The 26959-nt window shown below is 46.2% G+C and overlaps 1 protein-coding gene across 15 annotated transcripts in view; it reads left to right on the forward strand.

The window, feature by feature from the left end:
* The window catches only part of macf1a (microtubule actin crosslinking factor 1a), a 198338-nt gene that overhangs the window by 111026 nt on the left and 60353 nt on the right, over positions 1 to 26959 (forward strand). For 13 of the 15 annotated variants that reach the window (XM_062530273.1, XM_062530276.1, XM_062530275.1 and 10 more), the window contains 21 exons: positions 133 to 348; positions 490 to 645; positions 1103 to 1399; positions 2314 to 2466; positions 2765 to 2998; positions 3351 to 3524; positions 10788 to 11129; positions 11686 to 11877; positions 12302 to 12478; positions 13015 to 13138; positions 13710 to 13909; positions 14182 to 14499; positions 17122 to 17288; positions 18534 to 18690; positions 19474 to 19585; positions 19874 to 19936; positions 20791 to 21029; positions 21889 to 22018; positions 23650 to 23849; positions 24189 to 24702; positions 25239 to 26245. In XM_062530273.1, the coding sequence (XP_062386257.1) occupies positions 133 to 348; positions 490 to 645; positions 1103 to 1399; positions 2314 to 2466; positions 2765 to 2998; positions 3351 to 3524; positions 10788 to 11129; positions 11686 to 11877; positions 12302 to 12478; positions 13015 to 13138; positions 13710 to 13909; positions 14182 to 14499; positions 17122 to 17288; positions 18534 to 18690; positions 19474 to 19585; positions 19874 to 19936; positions 20791 to 21029; positions 21889 to 22018; positions 23650 to 23849; positions 24189 to 24702; positions 25239 to 26245 (5172 nt within the window). The remainder of the gene's footprint in view (positions 1 to 132; positions 349 to 489; positions 646 to 1102; positions 1400 to 2313; positions 2467 to 2764; positions 2999 to 3350; positions 3525 to 10787; positions 11130 to 11685; positions 11878 to 12301; positions 12479 to 13014; positions 13139 to 13709; positions 13910 to 14181; positions 14500 to 17121; positions 17289 to 18533; positions 18691 to 19473; positions 19586 to 19873; positions 19937 to 20790; positions 21030 to 21888; positions 22019 to 23649; positions 23850 to 24188; positions 24703 to 25238; positions 26246 to 26959) is intronic. The other 2 variants (XM_062530277.1, XM_062530284.1) reach the window with 2 other exon arrangements.

Below are 26959 nucleotides of genomic sequence, written 5' to 3' on the forward strand. Positions count from 1 at the left end.
ATGGCTACGTCAGGCTATGCAATTGCATTATATGAACGACAGTGTATGAATGACAATGTATACACCACAGAAAAACATATTGTACACACTTGACACAGTCAGTGTTTGTCTTCTATATCACTGTCTCTCTAGGCCCTGGCTCTGGAGCTGACTGATTTGGAGCCTGAGGTTAAGAAGGAGGTGGATTCTGCTCTGAATCTCCTTGAGTCCTGTTCAGATGAAGTCCCTCCTCAGCTGATGAAGGCTTTGGAAAAGGATGGGCGGAGCCTAGCTCGCTCTTATGAAGCTGCAAAAGAGCTATCACAGAATGCTTTGCAAGGCCTGAAAGATCACCGTGATTCCCAAAAGGTGAATAGTTTAGTCAACATTTCCTAGATAACCCAATGTCAAAAGAATTGTGGTGTAAATGAGGTTTCTGGTCCAGAGGGTTTTGTTTCTGGCCTTGTCCTAAAGGATAAATATGATGCGTATGTTTTTGGTGCTCTGTAGGAGGCTGTGAGGGCGGAGCTTCAGTCTCTTGGGCAGCGTGTAGAGGGACTGCTCTCCTGGCTCAGTGACACAGAGGCACAGATGGGAGAGACTGAGGGACTGACCAGGGAAGACAGTAGTCCTCAACAACTCACACAAAGGCTGCAGCTCTGCAAGGTGTGCTATCACATACTCAGGCCCTCTGTCATCACTCATTTACCCTTTCCTCTTTTTTATTGCTGTCTATATCTGCATCAGTCCTTCTGCGTCATTGTGTCTCCCCCTCTGATTTTTTTCTGCCTTCTTGTCTGTCTAAATATCTATCCATCTGTGGAATGCCACTCCTTAGCCCTTGTGGCAGTTTTCTGTGTGAATTAGTTATTATCTTATTGTGTACTGTTTTCTAGCAACAAACATAGAGCTGTGTTCTATGACGTGATGGTGAATGTTGATAAAAACAAGTAATTGGCCAATTCTTTCCTGATGTATTTGTCTCCATTGTACTCTGGTAAAGATGCAGACACATAATATTGTCTCTTTGTCTCTCCTTGTAGTTACAGCATGTACATTTCTCTTGAGTTCCAGATTTTCGTATTATCTTATAGGATATTATTTATTTATGGCACTCTTTTAGGAACTGCAGGATCTGCTCAGTGCTCGGTCCAGTGATGTGAGCTCGGTGGGGCTGGACATCCAGGAGTTCATCTCGGAGCACGCCCAGGACCTGCAGCCAGAGCAAAGCAGGCAGCTACTGGGGCAGCTGCAGCAGCTTCAGGGGGCCTTCCACCAGGCCGCTGGCCGTACACACGCCCGAGCCGAGGCCCTCTCCGCCCAAAGAGCGAGGGAACAGGAGAGAGAACGGCAGGAGAAGAAGAGGGAGGAGGAGGAGAAGGAGAAGAAGAGAGCGACAGAGAGCAGCAGGGAGAGAGAGGTTTGGAGAGACCCGGGTGGATGACTGCGCTGTGGATAGTGCTTCTTGAAACAGAAACTTACTAATGCACTGTTAACACCCACAATAATAATGCTCACTCTCAGAGTTGAATAATGTTGCTCAAAATTGGTTTAGCATGACTAATGGAATTTCTTTAGCACAGCCGCAAAGCTCTACACACTTCACATTAACATAGAATTGCATATTTCTTAATGTTTCAGTCTTATCTTATGAAGATCATTTCGCTCACACCCATCTCTTTCTCAATATTAGTGACTGGATATAAATGCTTCTCTCACTGCTTCAGACAGTGTCTTAGCTCTGTAGTGCTGCTACCACAACTGGCTTCTATTCAGACGTGTGCCTCTTCGCATGTGTGTTCCTCTTTTCTCAACGTGTGTATTAACGTGTCTGCCTTGCTCTTACAGATTGCCACAGAAGACAAATGCTTGTGTTCCTTCGGAGATTTTAAATCAGCCCCTGCTCTTATGAATTGCTATCACTTCCCCCTCCCTTCTTGGTGTCGAATCACAGGAAGGAGAGGGGGAATTTAGTGCACTTTTTCCCACGTTGGAAATATGCCCACTGTTTATGTCGCTTTTGTGTGCTGTTGTTTATTTAAGGAAATGTTGTTGTCTGCTTGTGTGTGATCTGGACATACCCTGCTCAAACTCTGGCAAAAAGCATCTGCTGTTCAATGATAGTTGGGTTGATTTTCAAAATGCAAGCATTCAAGTTGTGGCAGTTTTTGTGTGTGTGTGTGTGTGTGTGTGTGTGTGTGGTGTGTGAGACATTGTTAGGTGATCAGGCAATCAGATACAAACATGTTGAAATTGATAACCACATTAACATTTAGCTTTAAGAACCGCAAAAGCACTCGTCATAACGGTTCCCTCTGGTTCCCCGCTGTGCAGGTGGTCCAGCAGCAGAAGGCGGAATGTTCCCAGAAGTTAGAAGGCCTGTCCATGTGGTTGGCCGGAGCGGCCAGCCTATTGGCCAGTCAGAAGAAGGTTGGAGCAGAGTCAGGAGATGTGAACCAGCTGCAGCAGACACAGAAGGAATTAAAGGTGAGCCAGTCAATCCTTCATGCTACTCCTCTGTCAGCTGTCAGTCTTTTTTGTCTTAGTTCATGTTAGTTATCTTTTTGTGTACTGTTTTTTTAACCTTGTTTGGGTTGTTATTATTTGGCCTCATAAATTATAATAAATGAATGCTGCCTTAAAATATAGCATGTGGTTTACCTTGATATTTTGCCAATAAATTATTTTCTTTAACAATAAGCACAAAGCATTTCAGCTTCAGGTCAAGGATTAAAAACGAGTCCTGTACTCGTATATTTGCCTCATGGATTGCTGCTGTTAACAGGACGTGCAGAAAGACCTGAAGACCAAAGGAGAGTCTGTGATGGAGGCCATTCGCTCAGTGGAGGAGTTCCTGGCCGAGCGCGGGGACACCCTGAGCCCAGAGGAGCGTGCCAACCTGCAGGGGTCACTGGCCCGCATGAAGGAGCAGTACCACTCGCTGACCGACACCACCCACTCGTCCCTGGCCCGGCTGGACACGGCCATCAGCACCACAGTCCAGCAGAACACGCAGAGAGTGCGTACCTCCAGCTTAATTTCTGTTCCAACCATAATTGACCCTTCCAGAAGTCCCGTCTTCCGTAGTTACTGTTGCTAGGACTGTCAAGCTTTCGCACCCTGCACGTCCATTAGGTCTAGAACCCTAACATGGTAAAAACTCGAAAGCTTGTCAGGCCTCGCTTGCCTAGTTACGGGTTGCTAAGCCATGATTGGCCTGTGGCGTTTTTCGGGCGTGGCTTCGGAAGGGTCAATTGTCTGATATAATGCATATGTGCACATTTTTCATAAACCATTTAATTATATGATTTTCACACTGCATAATAGCTGTATCAATCTCATCCCTGTTTTCCTCTCGATTCTACCTTTAGGCAAAGGCAGTAGAGGACTTGCAGGAAACTCAGGGGAAAATTAACTCGCTGATGAAGGAGCTGTCCTCATTGGACCAGCCTGACCGGAGGCGGTCACTCGGAGAGACGATCACTGATTCTGCATCCTCCCCTGCATCGCAGGGCAGCCTGCAATCTCACAGTGGCATGCTACAGGTGTGTAATTGATTGTGGTCAGAATGAGTTACATATTTACAACTCTGCAGCTGAAAGACATTTTGAGCTCGCTAGTAATATCTCAGACAGTTTATAGGCTATGTAAGCTGTTACAGCTGTTACTTGTAAGCTACATACTGTGCTCATTACTGTTGGTCTCTGATTGCTTCTGTGTGGTCTTTAGCGAGTGATCCTGATGATTTCCGTGTGGTCTTTAGCGAGTGATCCTGTTGATTTCTGTGTAGTCTTTAGAGTGTGTTCCTGATGAGTTCTGTGTGTTCTTTAGCGTGTGTTCCTGATGGGTTCTGTGTGTTCTTTAGCATGTGAGCCTGATGGGTTCTGTGTGTTCTTTAGCATGTGATCCTGATGAGTTCTGTGTGTTCTTTAGCGTGTGTTCCTGATGAGTTCTGTGTGGTCTTTAGCATGTGAGCCTGATGGGTTCTGTGTGTTCTTTAGAGTGTGATCCTGATGAGTTGTGTGTGTTCTTTAGCATGTGAGCCTGATGGGTTCTGTGTGTTCTTTAGCATGTGATCCTGATGAGTTCTGTGTGTTCTTTAGCGTGTGTTCCTGATGAGTTCTGTGTGGTCTTTAGCATGTGAGCCTGATGGGTTCTGTGTGTTCTTTAGAGTGTGTTCCTGATCAGTTGTGTGTGTTCTTTAGCGTGTGATCCTCATGAGTTGTGTGTGTTCTTTAGCGTGTGATCCTCATGAGTTGTGTGTGTTCTTTAGCGTGTGATCCTCATGAGTTCTGTGTGTTCTTTAGCGTGTGAGCCTAATGAGTTCTGTGTAGTCTTTATAGTGTGATCCTGATGAGTTCTACAGTATGTGTATTTAGAGTGTGATCCTGATGGGTTCTGTTTGTTCTTTAGAGTGTGTTCCTGATGAGTTGTGTGTGTTCTTTAGAGTGTGATCCTCATGAGTTCTGTGTGTTCTTTAGCGTGTGATCCTGATGAGTTGTGTGTGTTCTTTAGCATGTGAGCCTGATGGGTTCTGTGTGGTCTTTAGAGTGTGTTCCTGATGAGTTCTGTGTGTTCTTTAGCGTGTGATCCTCATGAGTTGTGTGTGTTCTTTAGAGTGTGTTCCTGATGAGTTCTGTGTGTTCTTTAGCGTGTGATCCTCATGAGTTCTGTGTGTTCTTTAGCGTGTGTTCCTGATGAGTTCTGTGTGTTCTTTAGCGTGTGTTCCTGATGAGTTCTATGTGTTATCTAGCGTGTGATCCTCATGAGTTGTGTGTGTTCTTTAGAGTGTGTTCCTGATGAGTTCTGTGTGGTCTTTAGCGTGTGTTCCTGATGAGTTCTGTGTGGTCTTTAGCATGTGAGCCTGATGGGTTCTGTGTGTTCTTTAGCGTGTGTTCCTGATGAGTTCTGTGTGTTCTTTAGCATGTGAGCCTGATGAGTTCTGTGTGTTCTTTAGCATGTGATCCTCATGAGTTCTGTGTGTTCTTTAGCGTGTGATCCTCATGAGTTCTGTGTGGTCTTTAGCATGTGAGCCTGATGGGTTCTGTGTGTTCTTTAGAGTGTGTTCCTGATCAGTTGTGTGTGTTCTTTAGCGTGTGATCCTCATGAGTTGTGTGTGTTCTTTAGCGTGTGATCCTCATGAGTTGTGTGTGTTCTTTAGCGTGTGATCCTCATGAGTTCTGTGTGTTCTTTAGCGTGTGAGCCTAATGAGTTCTGTGTAGTCTTTATAGTGTGATCCTGATGAGTTTTGTGTGTTCTTTAGAGTGTGATCCTGATGAGTTCTGTGTGTTCTTTAGCGTGTGATCCTCATGAGTTGTGTGTGTTCTTTAGCGTGTGTTCCTGATGAGTTCTGTGTGTTCTTTAGCGTGTGTTCCTGATGAGTTCTATGTGTTATCTAGCGTGTGATCCTCATGAGTTGTGTGTGTTCTTTAGAGTGTGATCCTGATGAGTTGTGTGTGTTCTTTAGCATGTGATCCTGATGAGTTCTGTGTGTTCTTTAGCATGTGATCCTGATGAGTTCTGTGTGGTCTTTACTCTTTAGCGTGTGTTCCTCATGAGTTGTGTGTGTTCTTTAGCGTGTGATCCTCATGAGTTCTGTGTGTTCTTTAGCATGTGATCCTGATGAGTTCTGTGTGGTCTTTACTCTTTAGCGTGTGTTCCTCATGAGTTGTGTGTGTTCTTTAGCGTGTGATCCTCATGATTTGTGTGTGTTCTTTAGCGTGTGGTCCTGATGAGTTCTGTGTGTTCTTTAGCATGTGATCCTGATGGGTTCTGTGTGTTCTTTAGAGTGTGATCCTGATGAGTTCTGTGTGTTCTTTAGCGTGTGTTCCTGATGGGTTGTGTGTGTATTTAGAGTGTGAGCCTGATGGGTTCTGTGTGTTCTTTAGAGTGTGTTCCTGATGAGTTCTGTGTGTTCTTTAGCATGTGATCCTCATGAGTTGTGTGTGTTCTTTAGAGTGTGTTCCTGATGAGTTCTGTGTGTTCTTTAGCGTGTGTTCCTGATGGGTTCTGTGTGTTCTTTAGCATGTGTTCCTGATGAGTTCTACAGTATGTGTATTTAGAGTGTGATCCTGATGGGTTCTGTTTGTTCTTTAGAGTGTGATCCTGATGAGTTGTGTGTGTTCTTTAGCATGTGATCCTCATGAGTTCTGTGTGTTCTTTAGCGTGTGATCCTGATGAGTTGTGTGTGTTCTTTAGCATGTGATCCTGATGAGTTCTGTGTGTTCTTTAGAGTGTGTTCCTGATGAGTTCTGTGTGTTCTTTAGCGTGTGATCCTCATGAGTTGTGTGTGTTCTTTAGAGTGTGTTCCTGATGAGTTCTGTGTGTTCTTTAGCGTGTGATCCTCATGAGTTCTGTGTGTTCTTTAGCGTGTGTTCCTGATGAGTTCTGTGTGTTCTTTAGCATGTGAGCCTGATGAGTTCTGTGTGTTCTTTAGCATGTGATCCTCATGAGTTCTGTGTGTTCTTTAGCGTGTGATCCTCATGAGTTCTGTGTGGTCTTTAGCATGTGAGCCTGATGGGTTCCGTGTGTTCTTTAGAGTGTGTTCCTGATCAGTTGTGTGTGTTCTTTAGCATGTGATCCTGATGAGTTCTGTGTGTTCTTTAGAGTGTGATCCTGATGGGTTCTGTTTGTTCTTTAGAGTGTGATCCTGATGAGTTGTGTGTGTTCTTTAGCATGTGATCCTGATGAGTTCTGTGTGTTCTTTAGAGTGTGTTCCTGATGAGTTCTGTGTGTTCTTTAGCGTGTGATCCTCATGAGTTGTGTGTGTTCTTTAGAGTGTGTTCCTGATGAGTTCTGTGTGTTCTTTAGCATGTGATCCTCATGAGTTGTGTGTGTTCTTTAGAGTGTGATCCTGATGAGTTGTGTGTGTTCTTTAGCATGTGATCCTGATGAGTTCTGTGTGTTCTTTAGCATGTGATCCTGATGAGTTCTGTGTGGTCTTTACTCTTTAGCGTGTGTTCCTCATGAGTTGTGTGTGTTCTTTAGCGTGTGATCCTCATGAGTTCTGTGTGTTCTTTAGCATGTGGGTCATTCCGTGTCAAATCAGGACACTTTCGGACCTCATCGGAACGGATTTCAACGAAACTTGGTATGCTGATTTAGTGATATGAGAAGGCCTCAGAAATGAACTTGCACGTTTCTTGCATCAATATTAAGGGAGATTCAGACTAAGAAAGTTTGCATAAATTGGGGTGGGGACTATACATTTGACTTATTGTATCTCCTTTACTGTAAGTCACACAGAAATGGTTCTGATGTCGTTTGAAAGCTCGTTTCCAGCTCTATATTTTACATAAATAACAAACAATACCCAAAATGAAAGGTAGCTGAGTTATCAGAGATTATAATATTAAAAATTGAATAGCAAAAAAACCTATATTTTAAATTTCTTCATTTTTCCCCTAAAGCTAGCCTGTAATGTCATTGACATCATCTGAAAATGTGGTCTGTGGTTTTTGAGGCATTGCAGAGATATTGTGACCTGTGAGGTGGCATCACATAGGTTACAGTCACTAATGGGCAGCTTTGACATGAAACTATTGCACAACACCGGCGTAACTAATTCAGTTAATTACGTTTTCAGCTATTCTGAATTTGCATTGATTCATTCAGACATAAAACATTATTTTATGCTTGGAATGACCCCTTCTTTATCCATTTTGTGTTAAATCACCTAGTGGCGGAAAGTCTCCAAAAAAATCTGAAAAAAATCACAGGTGTTTGTAGACTAAACCTATGCATAACTCTTAAATATTACAGCTGTATCACTTACAGTTCAAAAACTACAGCCCTTTGAAGATTCAAGTCATTTTAACCATTGTGGTGAACGATCCTTTTTGCAACATTATTGGCTCTTTTGGTATTTCACTCACATTAGTGAAACTATGGGAATACAAGGACATTTCCCTGTTGAATTAAGAAATCCAATCAGATGTGACGTATCTTGTGTAATTTCCCCTCTGCCAAGCTCTGAAAATGGCTATAAATTCATTATGTGAAAAGACTTCATCACTTTTGAAGGCTTCTCATGCGAAAAGTATGTGCCATAAATGTATCAGATTATTTTTGCCACTCATAAATGGACTACAAGGTCATGTCCATGCATTAACTTTGGTTGTAATCATTATCATATTGTCAGGGCATTTTGATTTAATTGGGCTTGAATTTCAAAAAGCCCATTTTCGTCTTCTCATTTCACCAAGTGAACAGTTAACAGGATTTTTTAAAAAAAATACCATATGTCAATCTGTATGTGAGGATCGTCTCTCCAAAATTTGGGCTTGTTGCTGAGTTTCTTATGATTTTTGGAAAATATTCTTTATGGGTGATTCCGTGTTAAATCAGGACACTTTCGGACCTCATCGGAACGGATTTTAACGAAACTTGGTATGCTGATTCAGTCATATGAGAAAGCCTCAGAAATTTATTTGCACGTTTCTTGCATCAATATTAAGGGAGATTCAGACTAAGAAAGTTTGCATAAATTGGGGCGGGGACTATACCTTTGACTTATTGTATCTCCTTTACTGTAGGTCACACATACAAAATTCCATCACTTGTATTACCTACAACTAAGTGAGATAATTGGCTATGTTATGTCATGCTGAAGTTCAATGACATATGAACCATGTATGTGTGACCTACAGTAAAGGAGATACAATAAGTCAAAGGTATAGTCCCCGCCCCAATTTATGCAAACTTTCTTTGTCTGAATCTCCCTTAATATTGATGCAAGAAACATGCAAATTAATTTCTGAAGCTTTCTCATATGACTGAATCAGCATACCAAGTTTCGTTAAAATCCGTTCTGATGAGGTCCGAAAGTGTCCTGATTTAACACGGAATCACCCATAAAGAATATTTTCCAAAAATCAAAAGAAACTCAGCAACAAGCCCAAATTTTGGAGAGATGATCCTCACATACAGATTGACATATGGTATTTTTTTTAAAAATCCTGTTAACTGTTCACTTGGTGAAATGAGAAGACGAAAATGGGCTTTTTGAAAATCAAGCCCAATTAAATCAAAATGCCCTGACAATATGATAATGATTACAACCAAAGTTAATGCATGGACATGACCTTGTAGTCCATTTATGAGTGGCAAAAATAATCTGATACATTTATGACACATACTTTTCGCATGAGAAGCCTTCAAAAGTGATGAAGTCTTTTCACATAATGAATTTATAGCCATTTTCAGAGCTTGGCAGAGGGGAAATTACACAAGATACGTCACATCTGATTGGATTTCTTAATTCAACAGGGAAATGTCCTTGTATTCCCATAGTTTCACTAATGTGAGTGAAATACCAAAAGAGCCAATAATGTTGCAAAAAGGATCGTTCACCACAATGGTTAAAATGACTTGAATCTTCAAAGGGCTGTAGTTTTTGAACTGTAAGTGATACAGCTGTAATATTTAAGAGTTATGCATAGGTTTAGTCTACAAACACCTGTGATTTTTTTCAGATTTATTTGGAGACTTTCCGCCACTAGGTGATTTGACACAAAATGGATAAAGAAGGGGTCATTCCAAGCATAAAATAATGTTTTATGTCTGAATGAATCAATGCAAATTCAGAATAGCTGAAAACGTAATTAACTGAATTAGTTACGCCTGTGTTGTGCAATAGTTTCATGCCAAAGCTGCCCATTAGTGACTGTAACCTATGTGATGCCACCTCACAGGTCACAATATCTCTGCAATGCCTCAAAAACCACAGACCACATTTTCAGATGATGTCAATGACATTACCGGCTAGCTTTAGGGAAAAAATGAAGAAATTTAAAATATAGGTTTTTTTGCTATTCAATTTTTAATATTATAATCTCTGATAACTCACCTACCTTTCATTTTGGGTATTGTTTGCTATTTATGTAAAATATAGAGCTGGAAACGAGCTTTCAAACGACATAAGAACCATTTCTGTGTGACTTACAGTAAAGGAGATACAATAAGTCAAATGTATAGTCCCCACCCCAATTTATGCAAACTTTCTTAGTCTGAATCTCCCTTAATATTGATGCAAGAAACGTGCAAGTTCATTTCTGAGGCCTTCTCATATCACTAAATCAGCATACCAAGTTTCGTTGAAATCCGTTCCGATGAGGTCCGAAAGTGTCCTGATTTGACACGGAATGACCCATGTGATCCTGATGAGTTCTGTGTGGTCTTTACTCTTTAGCGTGTGTTCCTCATGAGTTGTGTGTGTTCTTTAGCGTGTGATCCTCATGATTTGTGTGTGTTCTTTAGCGTGTGGTCCTGATGAGTTCTGTGTGTTCTTTAGCATGTGATCCTGATGGGTTCTGTGTGTTCTTTAGAGTGTGATCCTGATGAGTTCTGTGTGTTCTTTAGCGTGTGTTCCTGATGGGTTGTGTGTGTATTTAGAGTGTGAGCCTGATGGGTTCTGTGTGTTCTTTAGAGTGTGTTCCTGATGAGTTCTGTGTGTTCTTTAGCATGTGATCCTCATGAGTTGTGTGTGTTCTTTAGAGTGTGTTCCTGATGAGTTCTGTGTGTTCTTTAGCGTGTGTTCCTGATGAGTTCTGTGTGTTCTTTAGCGTGTGTTCCTGATGAGTTCTACAGTATGTGTATTTAGAGTGTGATCCTGATGGGTTCTGTTTGTTCTTTAGAGTGTGTTCCTGATGAGTTCTGTGTGTTCTTTAGAGTGTGATCCTGATGAGTTCTGTGTGTTCTTTAGCATGTGAGCCTGATGGGTTCTGTGTGTTCTTTAGACTAGTGTGATCCTCATGAGTTGTGTGTGTTCTTTAGCGTGTGATCCTCATGAGTTCTGTGTGTACCTGCAGGCTGAGTTGCAGCAGCTCCAGGAGCAGCAGGCTCACCTGCTGCAGGTGTCCCAGTCGGCGCGCGAGCTGCTGGCCCAGCCGGACTCGGCCGTGCCGCCGGAGGAGAAGCAGCGGCTGCGCGCGCAGCTGGACCGGCTGCAGAGCGAGCACCAGGAGCGGCTCCAGCGCTGCCGGGACCGGCTGCGGCGGGCCGACGCCCTGCTGGACGAGCACGCCAAGTTCCTGCAGGAGCACGGAGACCTGGCCGCCTGGCTGGACACCAGCGAGGGCCAGCTCCGCTCCCTGGGGGAAGGAGAGACCAACGCACAAGGGCTTAAGGAACGGCTAGAAGAGCACAAAAAGGTATGGGCCGTTTTGCGTGTACTGTATGTAACCTTAGCTAGATTACTTATAGGCTAGAAGAGCACAAAAAGGTATGGGCCGTTTTGCGTGTATGTAACGTCAGCTAGATTACTTATAGGCTAGATGAGTTCAGGTGTGGTGCCTGAATTCAGGCTTGAGCTCGCCAAGGAACGATGTCAAGAAAGGCTATTCTCTATATTGTCTTTGAATGTGTTTGATCATTTCAGGCACAGATCATTTTCTGTCTATCAGCCCTGTACTTAATCTGTCACGTGACATTTTTTATCAGTTAAACAGTTACTTTTCACATATTCTTATTCTGCGGCAATTTAAGAAGGTGAAGTGAGGTGTTTCTCTATGAAATTCTAAGACTCTGATGCTAGATGTAGATATAACCTTGCATCTAACATTGCATCTATTACTGTAGATCATGGATATGGCCATTTTTTTAGGGTAGACATTTGGGTAATAATGAGGCATGCTTTATATTTGGTCATATGTTCTGTTGCATTAGAAACAAAACTCATTCTGACCCATCTTTTTTATTTCCCCTCAGTTGGCGGAGGATGTGATCTGTCACAAGGCAGACCTGCGCTTCGTGTCCATCTCGGGGCAGAAGGTGCTGGACTCGGTCCAGGGTGCGCTGGAGAGGGTCGGTGGGGAAGACCCGGCCCTGGAAGAGACCAAACAAATAGTCAGCGACCGGCTCCAGGATGCCACGCAGCGTTACAGTGCACTACACAGCAAGGTACAGTCACACACAACGTGCAAAACACACTGCAGTACAACACATGTGACACATCATGGCAGTTCAACACGGCACAAAAATGGCAAAACATAAAAGAGTAACATATACGCATACGTATAACGTATACCGTGATTTCCTGACTATTAGCCGTGGCTTTGACATGTACATTGATATTGCTACATTTCTTCAGGTACGAGGTTAATACACAGGGGCAGTTAAAATGGTATCAATATGGTTTTGTTTCTTTTAACTTGCATTAAACACTGCCCCGCGGGTTATATACGGGAATAACATACGGGAATAAGGCTAATACACAGGAAATTACTGTACATGTACGTATAACAGCAGGGGTGAGGTTTGGGAGAGGGGAGATCTTGCACACACTCCTCACTTACTCACTCACTCACTTGTCTCTCCTCCCCAGTCCTCTGACCTGGGCACCCGTCTGAGTGGACTCCTTGACCGGTACCAGCAGTACCAGGACGACGCAGCGTCGCTGGAGACGTGGCTGACGGCACAGGAGAAGACCCAGAGCAGCCTCAAGCCCAGTGCAGAGCACACAGACACACAGGCTCTACAGAACTCACTACGCACCGTACAGGTAAGAGACATGACTATACACAACACTCACCCACTTGCTTCTAAACACTTGACTCATCAGTGTTTTCTATTAGCATTACAGATAGATAGGTAGGTAGATATACTTTATTCATACACAAAGGGAAATTACATTCTTTCAGCAGCAATACAAGACACAACATTCAACATATACATACAAACATACAAACATACAAACATACGGGAAACTATTTAAATAGAAAATTATTTAAATGCCTTTCTCTCTGCCCAGAGGAGAGTCATTATAAAGCGCTCTTGCAGTTGGTACCAGATGAGGGCACATCCACATACTCTTACTCACACACACGCACACACACACGCACACACACACACACACACACACACACACACACACACACACACACACACACACACACACACACACACACACACACACCACAGAGCACACATGAATGTCACGGGTTCAAACACACAGACTCAAATGCAGAAATGACCGATCCCATATCATGTCATCCACACGGCTCCTCCTCACTCGTGTGTGTCCGTGCTGTTGGTCAGCTGTTGCAGGACGAGCTGGCGGAGCGCTCGGTGCAGCTGGAGAGGGTGAAGCGGGCCGGCCGCGATCTGACCAGCGCCCAGGAGACGCCCACCCTCAAGGCCGCGGACGTCCTCGGCACCACAGGTATGTCCCGACCGACCACCACATCCCAGCAGTGTCTCCCAAAACATGTGTTTTCTCTCAGCAGGGAGACATGGGAGAGCTTACGGCAATTACGTTTATTAAAGAGCGCTCGCCGAGAGAAACTTAAAACCATGTGCTTGATCTATATCCCAAGGTTTTAAAAACAAACACTGCAGGATGTTTAAAAAAAAAAAAAAAAAAAAAAGCTTTCGTAAAACATTGTGCTTTTTGGCTCAGCACTGTAAGCTGATTTTGGCTCAGCACTGTAGACATGAATGCAAAGCGTGTTTTGAATGAAGGCCCCTTTTTTGGACAGCAGACCCCCCCTCTTATGCTGTCACATATTTCAGAAAGAGAGACTTGCTGCAATGTTTTTACTGCCAAGACCCTCTTATTTATGAACCCGTGACCAACAAAAGACCTTATATTATTCATTGTATGAATTGTTATTCACTAGTTTGTTGGACGTCGTTTAGCCATTATTATGTCACATATCATCTTGTAATTTACATTTTCGGGACTGAATCCTTGACCCCCGTTCAAATCGTGTGTTTGCTCTGTTCCCGCGCAGAGCGTCTGGGGGGTCGTTTCGGCTCTCTGTCGGAGTCGGCGTCGGCCCGCGCGGAGCAGCTCCAGACGGCCGTGGCCCAGTCGGTCAGCGTGCTGGAGGGGCTGAGAACGCTGCTCTCCTGGCTCAATGGGCTCGCGCTGGCCCCAGGCCCGGTCCAGCCCACTGTCCAAGCCGTGCAAGAGGCACTCACTCAGAACCAGGTAATGACACACACACACACACACACACACACACACACACACACACACACACACATCAATTCCATTTCTCACTGAAGCCTTAAGTGTAGAAAGTGTGTACACTCATTTTCAGTACTTATAAAGGCACCGTTTATGACAAGAATAAGAAACTGAATGCAGGGTTTTACAGACATGATGAATAGACAGAAGATTGAGGAAGATTGCATCCCTCCGTAAGATCGGTTATGGTCTTGTTTTGCTTCCCTTCATCTTATCCTTCGCTGTGTTTCCAGAAACTGCGTCAGGAGCTGCTGTCGCACCAGGGCAGCGTCGATTCCACGCGCGACTCCGTGTCCCGGCTCCTTCAGACATCAGACGCCACGGCGGCCTCCGGCCTCCAGGGGGAGCTGCAGGAGCTGAGTCAGCGCTACAGCGCGGCCCAGTCCCAGCAGACGGAGCGGGAGGCGGCGCTCCGGGAGCTCCTGCCCAAGCTGGAGAGCTTCGAGCGCCTCAACGGCGACCTGCGCAGCTTCACCCAGAGCCACCAGAGGGCGCTCAGCCCTGCAGGACAGCCAGACCGCAGCGTGGAGGATTACAGACAGGCCATAGAGGTAAACAGCCTCCTCAACTGTAATTATTTATGCAATAGATGAAAAACATTTGTTTTTAATGGACCCTTTTTATGCACTCTGATAGCTGAAGTGTGGTGTAAGATGTACATAAACCATCAGCTTTCAAATAATTGCACTTTGAGAGACATAATTACCATTGTTTGAATGCTGTTACGTTTTATCTTAAGAGTGTTAGGCCACTATGCTATGAAACTTAGCAACTTCATGTAATCTCTGTCTTCTTAGTTTCATGTCATACTGGCTTGTTTTGTTTTAGTCATTTACTCCTCAGTGGTCCACATTTAGACCAGAGCATAGCTTTCTCCTCCTGGCCTGTAATTTTACCCTTTATTGTGCCAAGCTGCATATAGGAAAATAGCTATCCTGTCCATATTCATTCTTGTCCCATGGAAGAACGAGTAAGCTTACATCACACTGTATACTGTATGCATGCGTGGCATTCAGATGTCATAAATGTGCATCTCAAATATAGAAATCTGTATGGGTGGGATCTCTGCCAGCATGGTTGTCTTCTTTTATAATGGTCTGTGCTTCAAACTGACCACAGGGGGGAAGATTTAAGATCCCTCACACAGCACCAAAGTTGGGTCTGATTTCTTGGAGACAAGAAATGTACCCTCTACCCGAAATCTCAGTTGCTTAGCAGTGAACCCTCTTAGATGAGTGACTGTAGCATAATGATACATGTTGTTATCACGGTCATATATTGAATTGGGTATCTTAAAGGTAAACTATGCAAGTTTTTTAGCTTAAAGGGATATTCCGCCATTTTTGGAAATACGCTCATTTTCCACCTCCCCTCGAGCAAAACAATCGATATTTACCTTGCTCCCGTTCATCCAGCGATTCTGTGAGTCTGACGATACAACTTTTAGCTTCAGCCTAGCATAGATCATTGAATCGGATTAGACCATTAGCTTCTCGCCTGCTAGCTTCATGTTTAAAAGTGACTAAGATTTCTGGTAATTTTCCCATTTAAAACGTGTCTCCTCTCAAGTTAGAAAAAGCAATAAGACCAACTGAAAATGAAACCTGGCGTTTTTCTAGCTGATTTGACATGGAACTACACTCTCATCTGGCGTAATAATCAAGGCAACTTGCAAACGTACCATAGGCGCAGTGATATTGTACGCAGCATCTGAAAATAGTCCCCATAGACAACAAGCAGTAGTAGTGCCAGTAGCTGCAAGTTGCCTTGATTATTACGCCAGATGAGAATGTAGTTCCATGTCAAATGAGCCTAGAAAAATGCCAGGTTTCATTTTCAGTTGGTCTTATTGCACTTTCTAACTTGAGAGGAGACACGTTTTAAATGGGAAAATTACCAGAAATCTTAGTCACTTTTAAACATGAAGCTAGCAGGCGAGAAGCTAATGGTCTAATCCGATTCAATGATCTATGCTAGGCTGAAGCTAAAAGTTGTATTGCCAGACTCACAGAATGGCTGGATGAACGGGAACAAGGTAAATATCGATTGTTTTGCGCGAGGGGAGGTGGAAAATGAGCGTATTTCCAAAAATGGCGGAATATCCCTTTAAAGGAATACGCCACCCAAAAATGAAATTAAGCTAGTCTCGGTCACCCCCAGAGTTAGAACAGTGAAAAAAACCCGGTTAAAATCCGTCTGGGCATTCTCCTGCTTTGGGAGCAGCGATTTTAGCTTTAGCTTAGCACAGTTGCTGTAGATGAAGGGTGTCAGTGAGCACGTTCTCCAAAAAAGTGACCGAGACGTCTACATTTTTTTCTAAATATATCTTGGGAGCCGTGTGTTCAAAACGAGTACAAATCATAATGCAAAATCGAACGAGACTATTACCTGGGCAGATCTTTACTTGGAACTATATTCAGCCTCATCGCCGACGAAGCACCGCTAGCTAGGCGCAAAGTTCTCACGTAGCAGTCTGTTGTAAACTCCCAACTTAGATTCGACTGGAACTTCACGGGATGGGATTCAAGCATTCAAGTGGTGCTACGTGAGAACTTTGCGCCTAGCTAGCGGTGCTTCGTCGGCGATGAGGCTGAATATAGTTCCAAGTAAAGATCTGCCCAGGTAATAGTCTCGTTCGATTTTGCATTATGATTTGTACTCGTTTTGAACACACGGCTCCCAAGATATATTTAGAAAAAAATGTAGACGTCTTGGGCACTTTTTTGGAGGACGTGCTCACTGACGCCCTTTATCTACAGCAACTGTGCTAAGCTAAAGCTAAAATCGCTGCTCCCAAAGCAGGAGAATGCCCGGACGGATTTTAACCGGGTTTTTTTCACTGTTCTAACTCTGGGGGTGACCGAGACTAGCTTAATTTCATTTTTGGGTGGCGTATTCCTTTAATTTGCCTTAACTGATCAGCTTCGGAGTCATTGGAATGGTTGTTTGACTTATTTCGGGTTGAATGATGGCTGTTTCGCTTCCCCGTAGCACCTGTGAGTGTAAAAAAACACGCACTGACAAACAGAAAGTCTCCAGCCCTCACGATCATGCTCATGAAAAGGCAGACTGGCTGATAGAGGAGTGAAAAACAAGCGAAAGCGAAAACAGCAAAGAAATCGCCAAACCTGCATAGCCTCTCTTTAACGGGCATCGCTCTTGATTCCCCGCAGGGCATAAGATCAGACCTCTCACAGGAGGCCGGCCAGCTGAAGTCGTTTGTGGATCTGGGCAAAGACCTCAGTCAGGCGGCTACCCTCACAAACACACAAAGCCTTCTAGACGCAACCAAAGAGGTGACCGATGAGTTCACCCTGCTGGAGGCCAATGTCAACGACAGGTAAGCTCACTCAAAACACTTCAGCATCATGCCTGCGTTTTCTATCATCAGTAGGGGAGAGTAAGCACTTACTCACAAGATCACCAACATACACTTGTGCACAGCATGCGTCACTTTGGCCTTCCCTTGCACAGAGTCTGTCATAACAATAATAATCCCATTCCTCTTAATACAGTATCTTGCACAGAGAAACATATAGGAACCTAATGTGAAAGATGAGCACAAAAATGACTGAAATGTCAAACACGGTGGAAGTGATGGTCTGCACACTGCAATGGCTCCAAAAAATAGTTTTTTTATTATTTAAAAGGCAACGTTTCGATCAACAGATCTTCGTCAGGCCTTTTTGTCTGGCACCTGCTTAAGAAAATCTGTGGATGTGCGCACCCGTCTCTCTAAATATTGAAATGTCAAACACCACATGGACCATACATGTTTCTCATCATCACTGGGCAGATTATATGCATAAATGCTTTGCCCAGACTTTGTCTGCCTGATATGAAAGTACTGGTCACATTTAACAGCACACACTACCACAAATATGGCTCATTGGCTTCAGTTCGCCAAAGTTCCTCTCCTAGGGCAAAATGTGCATGTGTGTCTGTGCGCTGCCGCTGTGCTTTGTCTCGAAAGAAGGGTCTATATATGATTTGAATAAGTGTGAACATTAGCTTTCCATCAGTAGCCTCTGTCCCTTCCAAATATAGTGCCAGCACAACGCTGCAAATCAGACCAGAGAAGGGAACATTGCACTAAAACATTTCAAACCGAAAATGTCATTTCCTGGAATAAAAACAGTTTTTTTATAAGGTCAGTATAATCACTCTTTGTTGGGGTGTCGGCAGATTAATTTAGCACGACTGCTTGCAGAAGATTTTTTTTAAGGCAGTAGCCTTAACAAAATTGGTCAGAGCGACCCTCACAAACACTGTGGTGATCCCGACCTCTAACCTTTCACTGATTAACCTCCCAGAACTGACCCTTGAGTACAAAATAATTGCTTTTGAACAATGTCAGGAATTCATTGTCGGCGTTCACCTTCCCTGCTTTAAGGTGATTGGAGACTCATAAATCTCATAAAGCTCTCCAGCCCATCCCTCAAGAAGCACGAATGGAAAAACTGCTCTAATGCCCCCTTTCTTTGCTCCCCCTCCCCACCCTATCACCCACCCATCCCTCTGTCTGTCTCTCTCTCTCTTTCTCTCTCTCTCTCTCTCTCTCTCTCTCTCTCTCTCTCTCTCTCAGGTTCAACGCTCTGCAGAACTGTGAACAGCAGCTGGCTCAGTTCCGTTCGCTCTCCGGCTCCCTCCTCAGGTGGCTGCAGGCATCGCAGGAGCAGCTGCCTGCCAAAGAGCCCAGCCTCAACACTGAAGCGCTGCAGAGGAGGGTACAGCAGCTGGAGGTGTGTGTGTGTATGTGTGTGTGTGTGTGTGTATGCGTGCGTGTGGGTGTGGGTGTGTGTGTGTGTAAACATGCAATCTGCTCTTTCTGTGAAAGAGCTGCATTCTTTGAAAACATTGTAGGTTTGCCTCAGGGAGTGCTCACAGATTACATTCAGACTCCCTCGTAGCCCAGAGTAGATCTCGCTGACGGTGCACCCGTGAGCTTGAATACGGCTGCTGAGCTAGGGGAGGAGGTGAAGGGTAATGCATTACTCTCTTGTAAGAATGGATGATGAATGAAATTGTTCATGTTGCGGAGGATGAGTACAACATTTCCTAATACTATGCACCAGAGCTAGACTTTGTAAGTTCAGTATTTATTATTTATTATGAAAAAGCGGTGGAGTGTTCCTTTAAGTAATTTGGGTGACATCATTGCATTTGTCCCCGACTTCTTATCATGGAATTTATAGCTTTGTAGGTCTCATCATATCACCTCATGCCACGAAATAAATGTGTTGATTCTTTCATCAGCTTCCAGGCTACCGTAATTTCCCAACTTTTAGCCACGGCTTATTCATTGATTTTGCAAAATTTCTTCAGCTATGAGGTTAATATACGGGGTCAATTGATATGGTTTTGTTTCTTTCAACTCGCATAAAACACTGCCCTGCGGCTTGTACACAATGCGGCTTATACACAGGAAATGACTGTAGATGTTAACGTGTCCTTGATTAGAAGACAGTCTCACTGCGTCGTGTCCGGCAGCAGAGGTCATCCTGTTGCGTGTTTGTCTTCTCCAGGAGCTGCTGGACCAGTGGAAGGCCCAGGGTGGCCGTGTGCAGGAGCTGAGTCGCAACAGCTCCGAGCTGGAGAGCCTCATCATCAGCATCACCACGCCCCACGGCAAGACCGGTAAACGCATCAGCCAATCACGCACGTCCTTCTTAAAGCAGTCAGCCAATTAGCAGTCTTGTCCCGGTCAGAGCTCAGACTTCCCGTAATATCTGTACCCAAGTATTACTCCCCCCAGTGGTGTACAGTGTGTGTGTGTGTGTGTCTATGCATGGCCTTCTGTGTGTTTGTGTGATGCTTACTGTATGTGTGAGGTTGTTAGGTGTACATGCTTTGTGCTTTTGTGAGAGTGTGTGTGTGTGTGTGTTGCCAGAGCCGGTCTGAGTGTACAGTGTGTCTCTCTCCCAGGTGTGCCACAGGTTAATGGTGCCAGCAGCCCCAGCAGTGTCAATGGCATACACACCTGTAAAGGTGAGAACCCCCCCTCCCCCACCAAGCGCCCCAGTCCACCCACACTCTCATTTCAATACACACACACACACCCAACCACACTGATAGCTTTTCAATCTCACACAAACCCATTCACAGGACATCTCCAACTCCCATGCCTGCGATAGACATGCTCCTTATTTGCATTCATTTGCATCACAAATAATTGGGCCCATAGAAATATCCCTTACTCAAATGCACAATAGCCATCTCTCTTACTCACATACTCACACACACACACACACACACACACACACACACACACACACACACACACATACACACACACCATATACTCATTCCCTTCACACACCTGCACCCATACTCTGCTGCTTTCAGTGGTAACAAACATTTCAAACCGTCATCACTCTTCATGCAACTCCCTCTATAGCTGCTTTTCTCTCAGTTCAAGTTCGGTTTCTCTCTCTCTCTTTCTCTCTGCCTCTCTGTCTCTATCTCTGTCTCCATCTCTCCCTCCGGCTGATCGAATTGACATGAGGACAGAGATGTTCTCACGATCCAGCTACCTCAGGACAGATATCCACATGCTGCTGCTTTGCTTCCCTCTCCCTGCTCGTGTGTTTGAGTGTGTGTGTGTGTGTGTGTGTGCGCGTGAGTGTGTGTTTATTCTGTCTGTCAGTCCGGCTGCTCTTTGTCGGCTTCTTTCTTGTCTAGTCTCCATCTTGTCCCATTCCGTGATGTTCCTTTACTCCTCACGGTCACTTGTTGTTCTGGGAGTTTTATAGGCACCTCATGAAAGGCCCCTCCATCCTCCTTCCTCGAGTTCCTCCTGTATCCCATCATCCTCTCTGTTGACCTTTGCCCTCTCCCCTCAGACCTGACCGAGATCCAGGTGGCCGTGGCGGACGTGACCAGTCGCCACGAGCAGCTGGGGGCGGAGCTGACCCAGAGGCGGGACTCCCAGCGGGCGTCGCTGGAGCTGCGCGAGCAGGCGAGGGCGGGGACGGAGACGCTCTCCCATTGGCTGAGCGAGCGCGAGCAGAGCCTGGCCGTCGGGCAGGCCGCCTCCCCGTCACGGCCGGAGGTGGTGCGGGCCCAGGCGCAGGAGAACAAGGTGGGCTGGGGCAGGACTCAACCAAGGCTCTCACTGGGGGGGGGGGGTAGTTTTGTTTTATGTCATTTTTATATCTGCACATATCTTGTTCTTTTTAGACAGGTCAGTAGCGCGTATAACAACACTATTAAGTGTTTTATCTTTAGCTTTTACTTTTAGCTTTAGTTTAGCTCACGAAGATGCATATTTTTATGTGACATGGGGGATGGAACAAGTAGTGTCTCTTTTAGTTTAACTGCCATGAAACCATGACATGACCATGGGACCATGACAGAAGGGAGATCATGTGTTTGTATCCAAGGAAGTACAGACACGGCATTAATGTCTAACTGTACTGCAGGCTGCTGGGAACCACGCAGGGGACACTGAGGGTATTTCCAGACTCCAGAATTTGAGACAGGCATGTGAAAGGGCATTCTGTTGCTAGTGAAAGGTCTAATTGGGCCACGATATTATACAACTGAGCCAGACAGTGCTAGCAGTCAGCCCCATTAAGGCTACGGGGCTGCAGTGGAACAGTGGAAATGAATGCACTTGGAGCATTCACTAGCACAGACAGGTGACATAGTGTAGCATAATGCAAAAATATGTAAGGGCTAACACCAGCATATAGTATTTAGCAAGGGATGACTTCTCAGATGAGGAAATAATTGGGGATGCCCCCACAGTATCTGTGAATATAATGTAGGATATAATGTAGGATGCCCCCACAGTATCTATGAATGTAATGTAATGTAGGCTATAATGTAGGATGCCCCCCCAGTATCTATGAACTTGATCTATGAAACGGCAGCAGTGGAAGTAATATTCCGAGTGACGTTGTTTACTGAGGAAATGGTGGTCTGTCTCCGTGGTGCAGGCACTGCTATCAGAGCTGGCGGAGCAGTCTGGGAAGGTGGAGGAGCTGAAGAGCACTTTGAAGAAGCTGATCGCAGAGAACCCAGATTCTCCTGAGGTAGAGACCTGGAAGCAGCAACTCCGGGACATTGGTAAGTGTGTTGTCTCAAAAGAGGCGGCCGAGGATGTGAAGCGTTGTCGAGTGCTTTGATGTGGTGGAGTGGTCAGTTACGTCAGCTCAGCTGAAGCCCATGGAAATATAATGTGTGTGTGTGTGTGTGTGTGTGTGTGTGTACGTGTTGGATCACAAGGGATGCTGTCGTGTGATGTGGAGCTTAGAGAGGCTGAATGGCAACTTCTCCAAAGGAACGGTTATTGATATCAGAATGATGATCTCTGTGAGGTTATATCCACCATTCTAGTGGTTGAATTTGGTTAAAGTGATGTTCAGTTCAAGCTGAACTTAAATCTTAGCAGATGATATGTATATTTTATAAAACAATAAAAAGCATAGGGGGATTGTACATTTCCATCTGGTCCTTCCTGGTCCTATGATTTATTAGGTTGCATAAATTATATCTGAAAAATGAATCGGGGAGAAACTAGTGAAGATCACCAGAAGTCTGGCTTCTGGTTTGGGTTCTATTGATGGTTTTGATGGTCTTTGTCAGCCATCTGTGGCTGTTTTTCCCCCCCATCCGAAATCTCCTCTTGGGGACGGAGCCTTTCTGGTTCTGCGTGGAACTCAAGAAACAGGCTTCCCGCTCAGTCTCCTCTTTCATGTGTCCAGGCTCTGGTCGTCACGCACACTCTTTCTCTTCCTTTTCATTTGTCCTTCTGAAGCTAAACGAAATTGAGGGAGCATTTCATTATTTCATTGCTGAATCATTTAGATGTTTTAAAATGTGAGCTCACTTTTTTACATAGCCCACTTATTGCTCCAGTCAGTTCGGGTGATGCAAGGCTGCTACTTACATCCTACAGTATGTGAGCAGATGTACTCTACTCACCCAAAGACGAGCCCACTTTATACAGGAGACTATCCAGCACTGCTTTTGCATCATCATCTTGTTCATTTCTCTCTGATTCTTCCAACTCTTTGTCCAAGAACATGTCCAGATCATCCAGAACATTAAGGACATCTCCAGGGATCTCCATAGGCAGAGTGGATTCCTCTTCATAAGCTTTGTTGTCCAGCCCAGTGTTTCCATGCTCGACCTTCAGCTCATTTATTAGGAACATTTGTGGTTCCATTATAGTCCTCTTTTAGTTTTTCTTTTTAGTTTTATCCACATTCTCATTAGTGTTAAACCTCAAAGCCTCCGGTTCATGCAGAGCAGATAGGATATGTTCAGGGATCTCCGTGGGCATAGTGAAATCCTCTTCATATCCCTTGTTGTTCAATCCAGTTTTGGCGTGTTCGACCTTTTCAGCTCCTTTATTAGGAGCTTTTGTAGTTACTTATTCTCTTATACTCTTTTTGTTTTTCTTTTTTAGTCTCATCCATGTTCTCATCAATGTTTAACTCCCAAAGCCTCCAGTTCTCTTTTTAGGAACACAGCAGAACCACATTAAAATCAGATTAGCAGAAATCACAGTTTGAACAACAAATTATAAAAAAATCTGAAACCAGCCAACTGTTATGTTATCTTATGTTCTATGGCCTCATGATGTTGACTAGCCACCTTTGCAACCCTCTCAGCCTTATGCTACAATCATGGCTGAAAGTATTAGCGATGTTAGCTTTGCCGTGTTTCTGATCAACCACTTGATCTTTCCTCAGACTCGCGCTGGGAGAAGGCCAATCAGACGGCAGCTCAGAGGCAGGCCGAGCTGGAGACGTGTGCTGATAGGCTGGGCAGTTTTGCGACGGCCGCCAGTCAGCTCGGCCCGTGGCTCAAGGAGAAGGAGCTGATGATGAGCGTGTTGGGACCACTGAGCATCGACCCCAACATGCTCAACACACAGAAGCAGCAAGTGCAGGTACTGTACATAACACACACACACACACACACACACACACACACACACACACACACACACACACACACACACACACACACAATCACACACACACACACACACTCAAACAAATACACACACACACACACACTCAAACAAACAAAAGAACACACACACACACACACACGCACACACACACACAGACACACATACACACACACACACATATCAACATACTCACTCAGTGCACACACAAAATGATTGATAATTTGCTTGCATACAGCACATGTGAGAGTTTCCTTACATAATATGTGCGCATTCTCTTCTGGTGTTGACCGGTCAGTGTCTCTCTCCCCTCAGTTCATGCTGCGCGAGTTCGAGACGCGCAAGCCGCAGTTCCAGCAGCTGACGCAGGCGGCCGACGGCATCCTGTCCCCGGGCGAGTCCCCCCGGCAGCAGGGCGGCGACTCCTCGGAGCTGGCGGAGGTGCGCGCCGAGCTGGCCGACATCTCGCAGCAGTGGGAGGGCCTGACCTCGCGGCTGGCCACGCGCTCGCGGCACATCCAGAGCGCCCAGGGCACCAGCGGGCGGCTCCAGGGCCTGCTGGAGGAGCTCGGCGAGCGGGTCGGGGCGCTGGGAGAGCGCCTGGACGTCCAGGGCTCGCTGAGCGCCCAGCCCGAGGCGCTGCGGCGGCGGCTGCGGGAGACGGGCGAGGTGCGGGCCGAGCTGGAGCGGCGGCGCGGCCAGATGGCCGAGGCCCAGAAGCTGTGCGACGAGCTGAGCGGCATCGTGGCCGAGCCGTACCTCCGCGACGAGCTCCAGAAGAGGCTGGCCAGTGTCAGTGGGCCCCTCAGGAACCTGGAGGACAGAGCTGGTGAGTGTGTGTGTGTGTGTGTGTGTGTGTGTGTGTGTGTGTGTGTGTGTGTGTGTGTGTGTGTCTGTGTGTGTGTGTCTGTGTCTGTGTCTTTTAATTAAATCAATATGAGTAATCAAAACAGTAATCACAGATGCAGAACTAGATCTCACCATTACACATCACAACTAGTGTACTAAGTAGCTGAATGGCGTTTCGTTTTTGCATTTCTACTGCGTCTAGCACTACAGTAATGTCCTGTGAATTAGCTGCATTGTGTATAAACCGCCACCATTAATTCCATATTAACTGCTACCGTGTATTAACCTCATAGCTGAAGTAATGTTCCAAAATCAGTGTATAAGGTTTGTGACCTGGGGTTGAATTCTGTGTTTGGATTGTTGCTGTTAGGAAGAGTTTCTAAATGTTAGGGGTCTGTTGTTTGTATTCTTCTCTGCCATCATAATGCTTCCTGACATGGTGCAGTTGAATATGTTGCTTTGAGTGTTCTCCTGTTTGTAAAGTACGTCGTCTGTAACTGTTTTCCTCTCCCCCAGCGGACGGCCTGTCACAGCTGCAAGCTGCTCTGTCCAGCACGCAGCAGTTCCAGCAGATGTTTGACGAGCTGCGCAGCTGGCTGGACGCGAACGAGGGGATCACGCAGACGGGCTCGGGCTCGGACTCGGACGCTCTCCCCTGCCGCGCGGAGGCGCTGCGCGAGCTGCTCGTCCAGCACGAGGAGGTCCAGCGCGGCGTGGCCCAGCAGAGGGGTCACTACGAGCTCGTCCAGGCCGAGGGGGCCACGCTGCTGGCCTCGCTGCCCGCCGGCGGAGAGGAGCGGGCGGCTCTGCAGGCCCGGCTGACCGCGCTGAGGCAGGACTGGGACCGGACCAACCAGCGGCTGAATGAGCGGCAGGCCCGGCTGAAGGACACGCTGACCGGCGCCGAGCGGTACCGGCAGCAGCGGGGCGACCTGGAGCCGTGGCTGGCCGAGAGCGAGCGCCGCGAGGCCGAGGTGCGTCCGGCGCTGGACGCGGCGTCTCTGGACGAGGCCCTGCAGGCCGTCCGGCAGCTCGGCCTGGACCTCGATCGCCGCCGGCCGCGACTGGACGCTCTCAACGCCGCCGCCGACCAGCTCCTGGAGCTGAGCCGCGCCGGCGAGGAGGAGATCCGCGACGAGAAGGCCGACCTCAACCGCCGCGCCGACGGGCTCTCCGAGCGCGTCCAGGCCCGCGCGGCCCAGCTGGACGAGCTGACCGGACGCCTGCGCGAGTTCGAGGACGGACGGCAGGCGGTGGAGCGGAGGCTGGAGGCCGCCCGGCACCAGATCGAGGTCCAGGAGGCGCTGGGGCCGCAGGCGTGCAGCCAGAAGAGTCTGGAGAGGCTCCGTGGCCAGCAGGAGGCGCTACGCTCGCTGGCGTCGCAGGTGTCCTACCTGAAGGACCTGGCGCGGGGGCTGGTGCAGGACGCTCCGCTGACCACTGGGGGCGCCGACGAGGGCGCCCAGAGACTGCAGCAGCAGGCCCAGGGCACCGAGAGAGAGTTCGGAGACGTCAACGAGAAGGTGAGGGGACACACACACACACACACACACACACACACACACAGAGAGTTTGGAGACATCAACCAGAAGGTTTTGGAGGACAGAAGTTAGAACACACACACACACACAAACACACACACACACACACACAGAGAGTTTGGAGACATCAACCAGAAGGTTTTGGAGGACAGAAGTTAGAACACACACACACACACAAACACACACGCAATCAGAGTTTGTGAGACGTTAACGAGAAGGTGAGCGGGGACAGAACGCAAACACACACGCAGTTTGGAGACATCAATGAGAAGATGAGGGAGACCAGAACATACACACACACACTCGTATACACAAACAGAGTTCGGAGACGCCAACGAGAAGGTGAGGGGACGCACAGAACATGAACGAACACACACACACACACACACACACACACAGACAGAGAGACAGAGAGTTTAGGGACATCAATGAGAAGATGAAGGAGGACAGAACACACACACACACACGCAAAAATAGAGTTTGGAGACATCAACAAGAAGGTGATGGAGGACAGAAGTTCGAACACACACACACACACATACACACACACACACACACACAGAGTTTGGAGACATCAACCAGAAGGTGATGGAGGACAGAAGTTAGAACACACACACACACACACACACACACACACACACACACACACAAACACACACGCAATCAGAGTTTGTGAGACGTTAACGAGAAGGTGAG

Source organism: Sardina pilchardus, chromosome 24, assembly GCF_963854185.1.
Source record: "Sardina pilchardus chromosome 24, fSarPil1.1, whole genome shotgun sequence".
Taxonomy (NCBI): Eukaryota; Metazoa; Chordata; class Actinopteri; order Clupeiformes; family Clupeidae; genus Sardina; species Sardina pilchardus.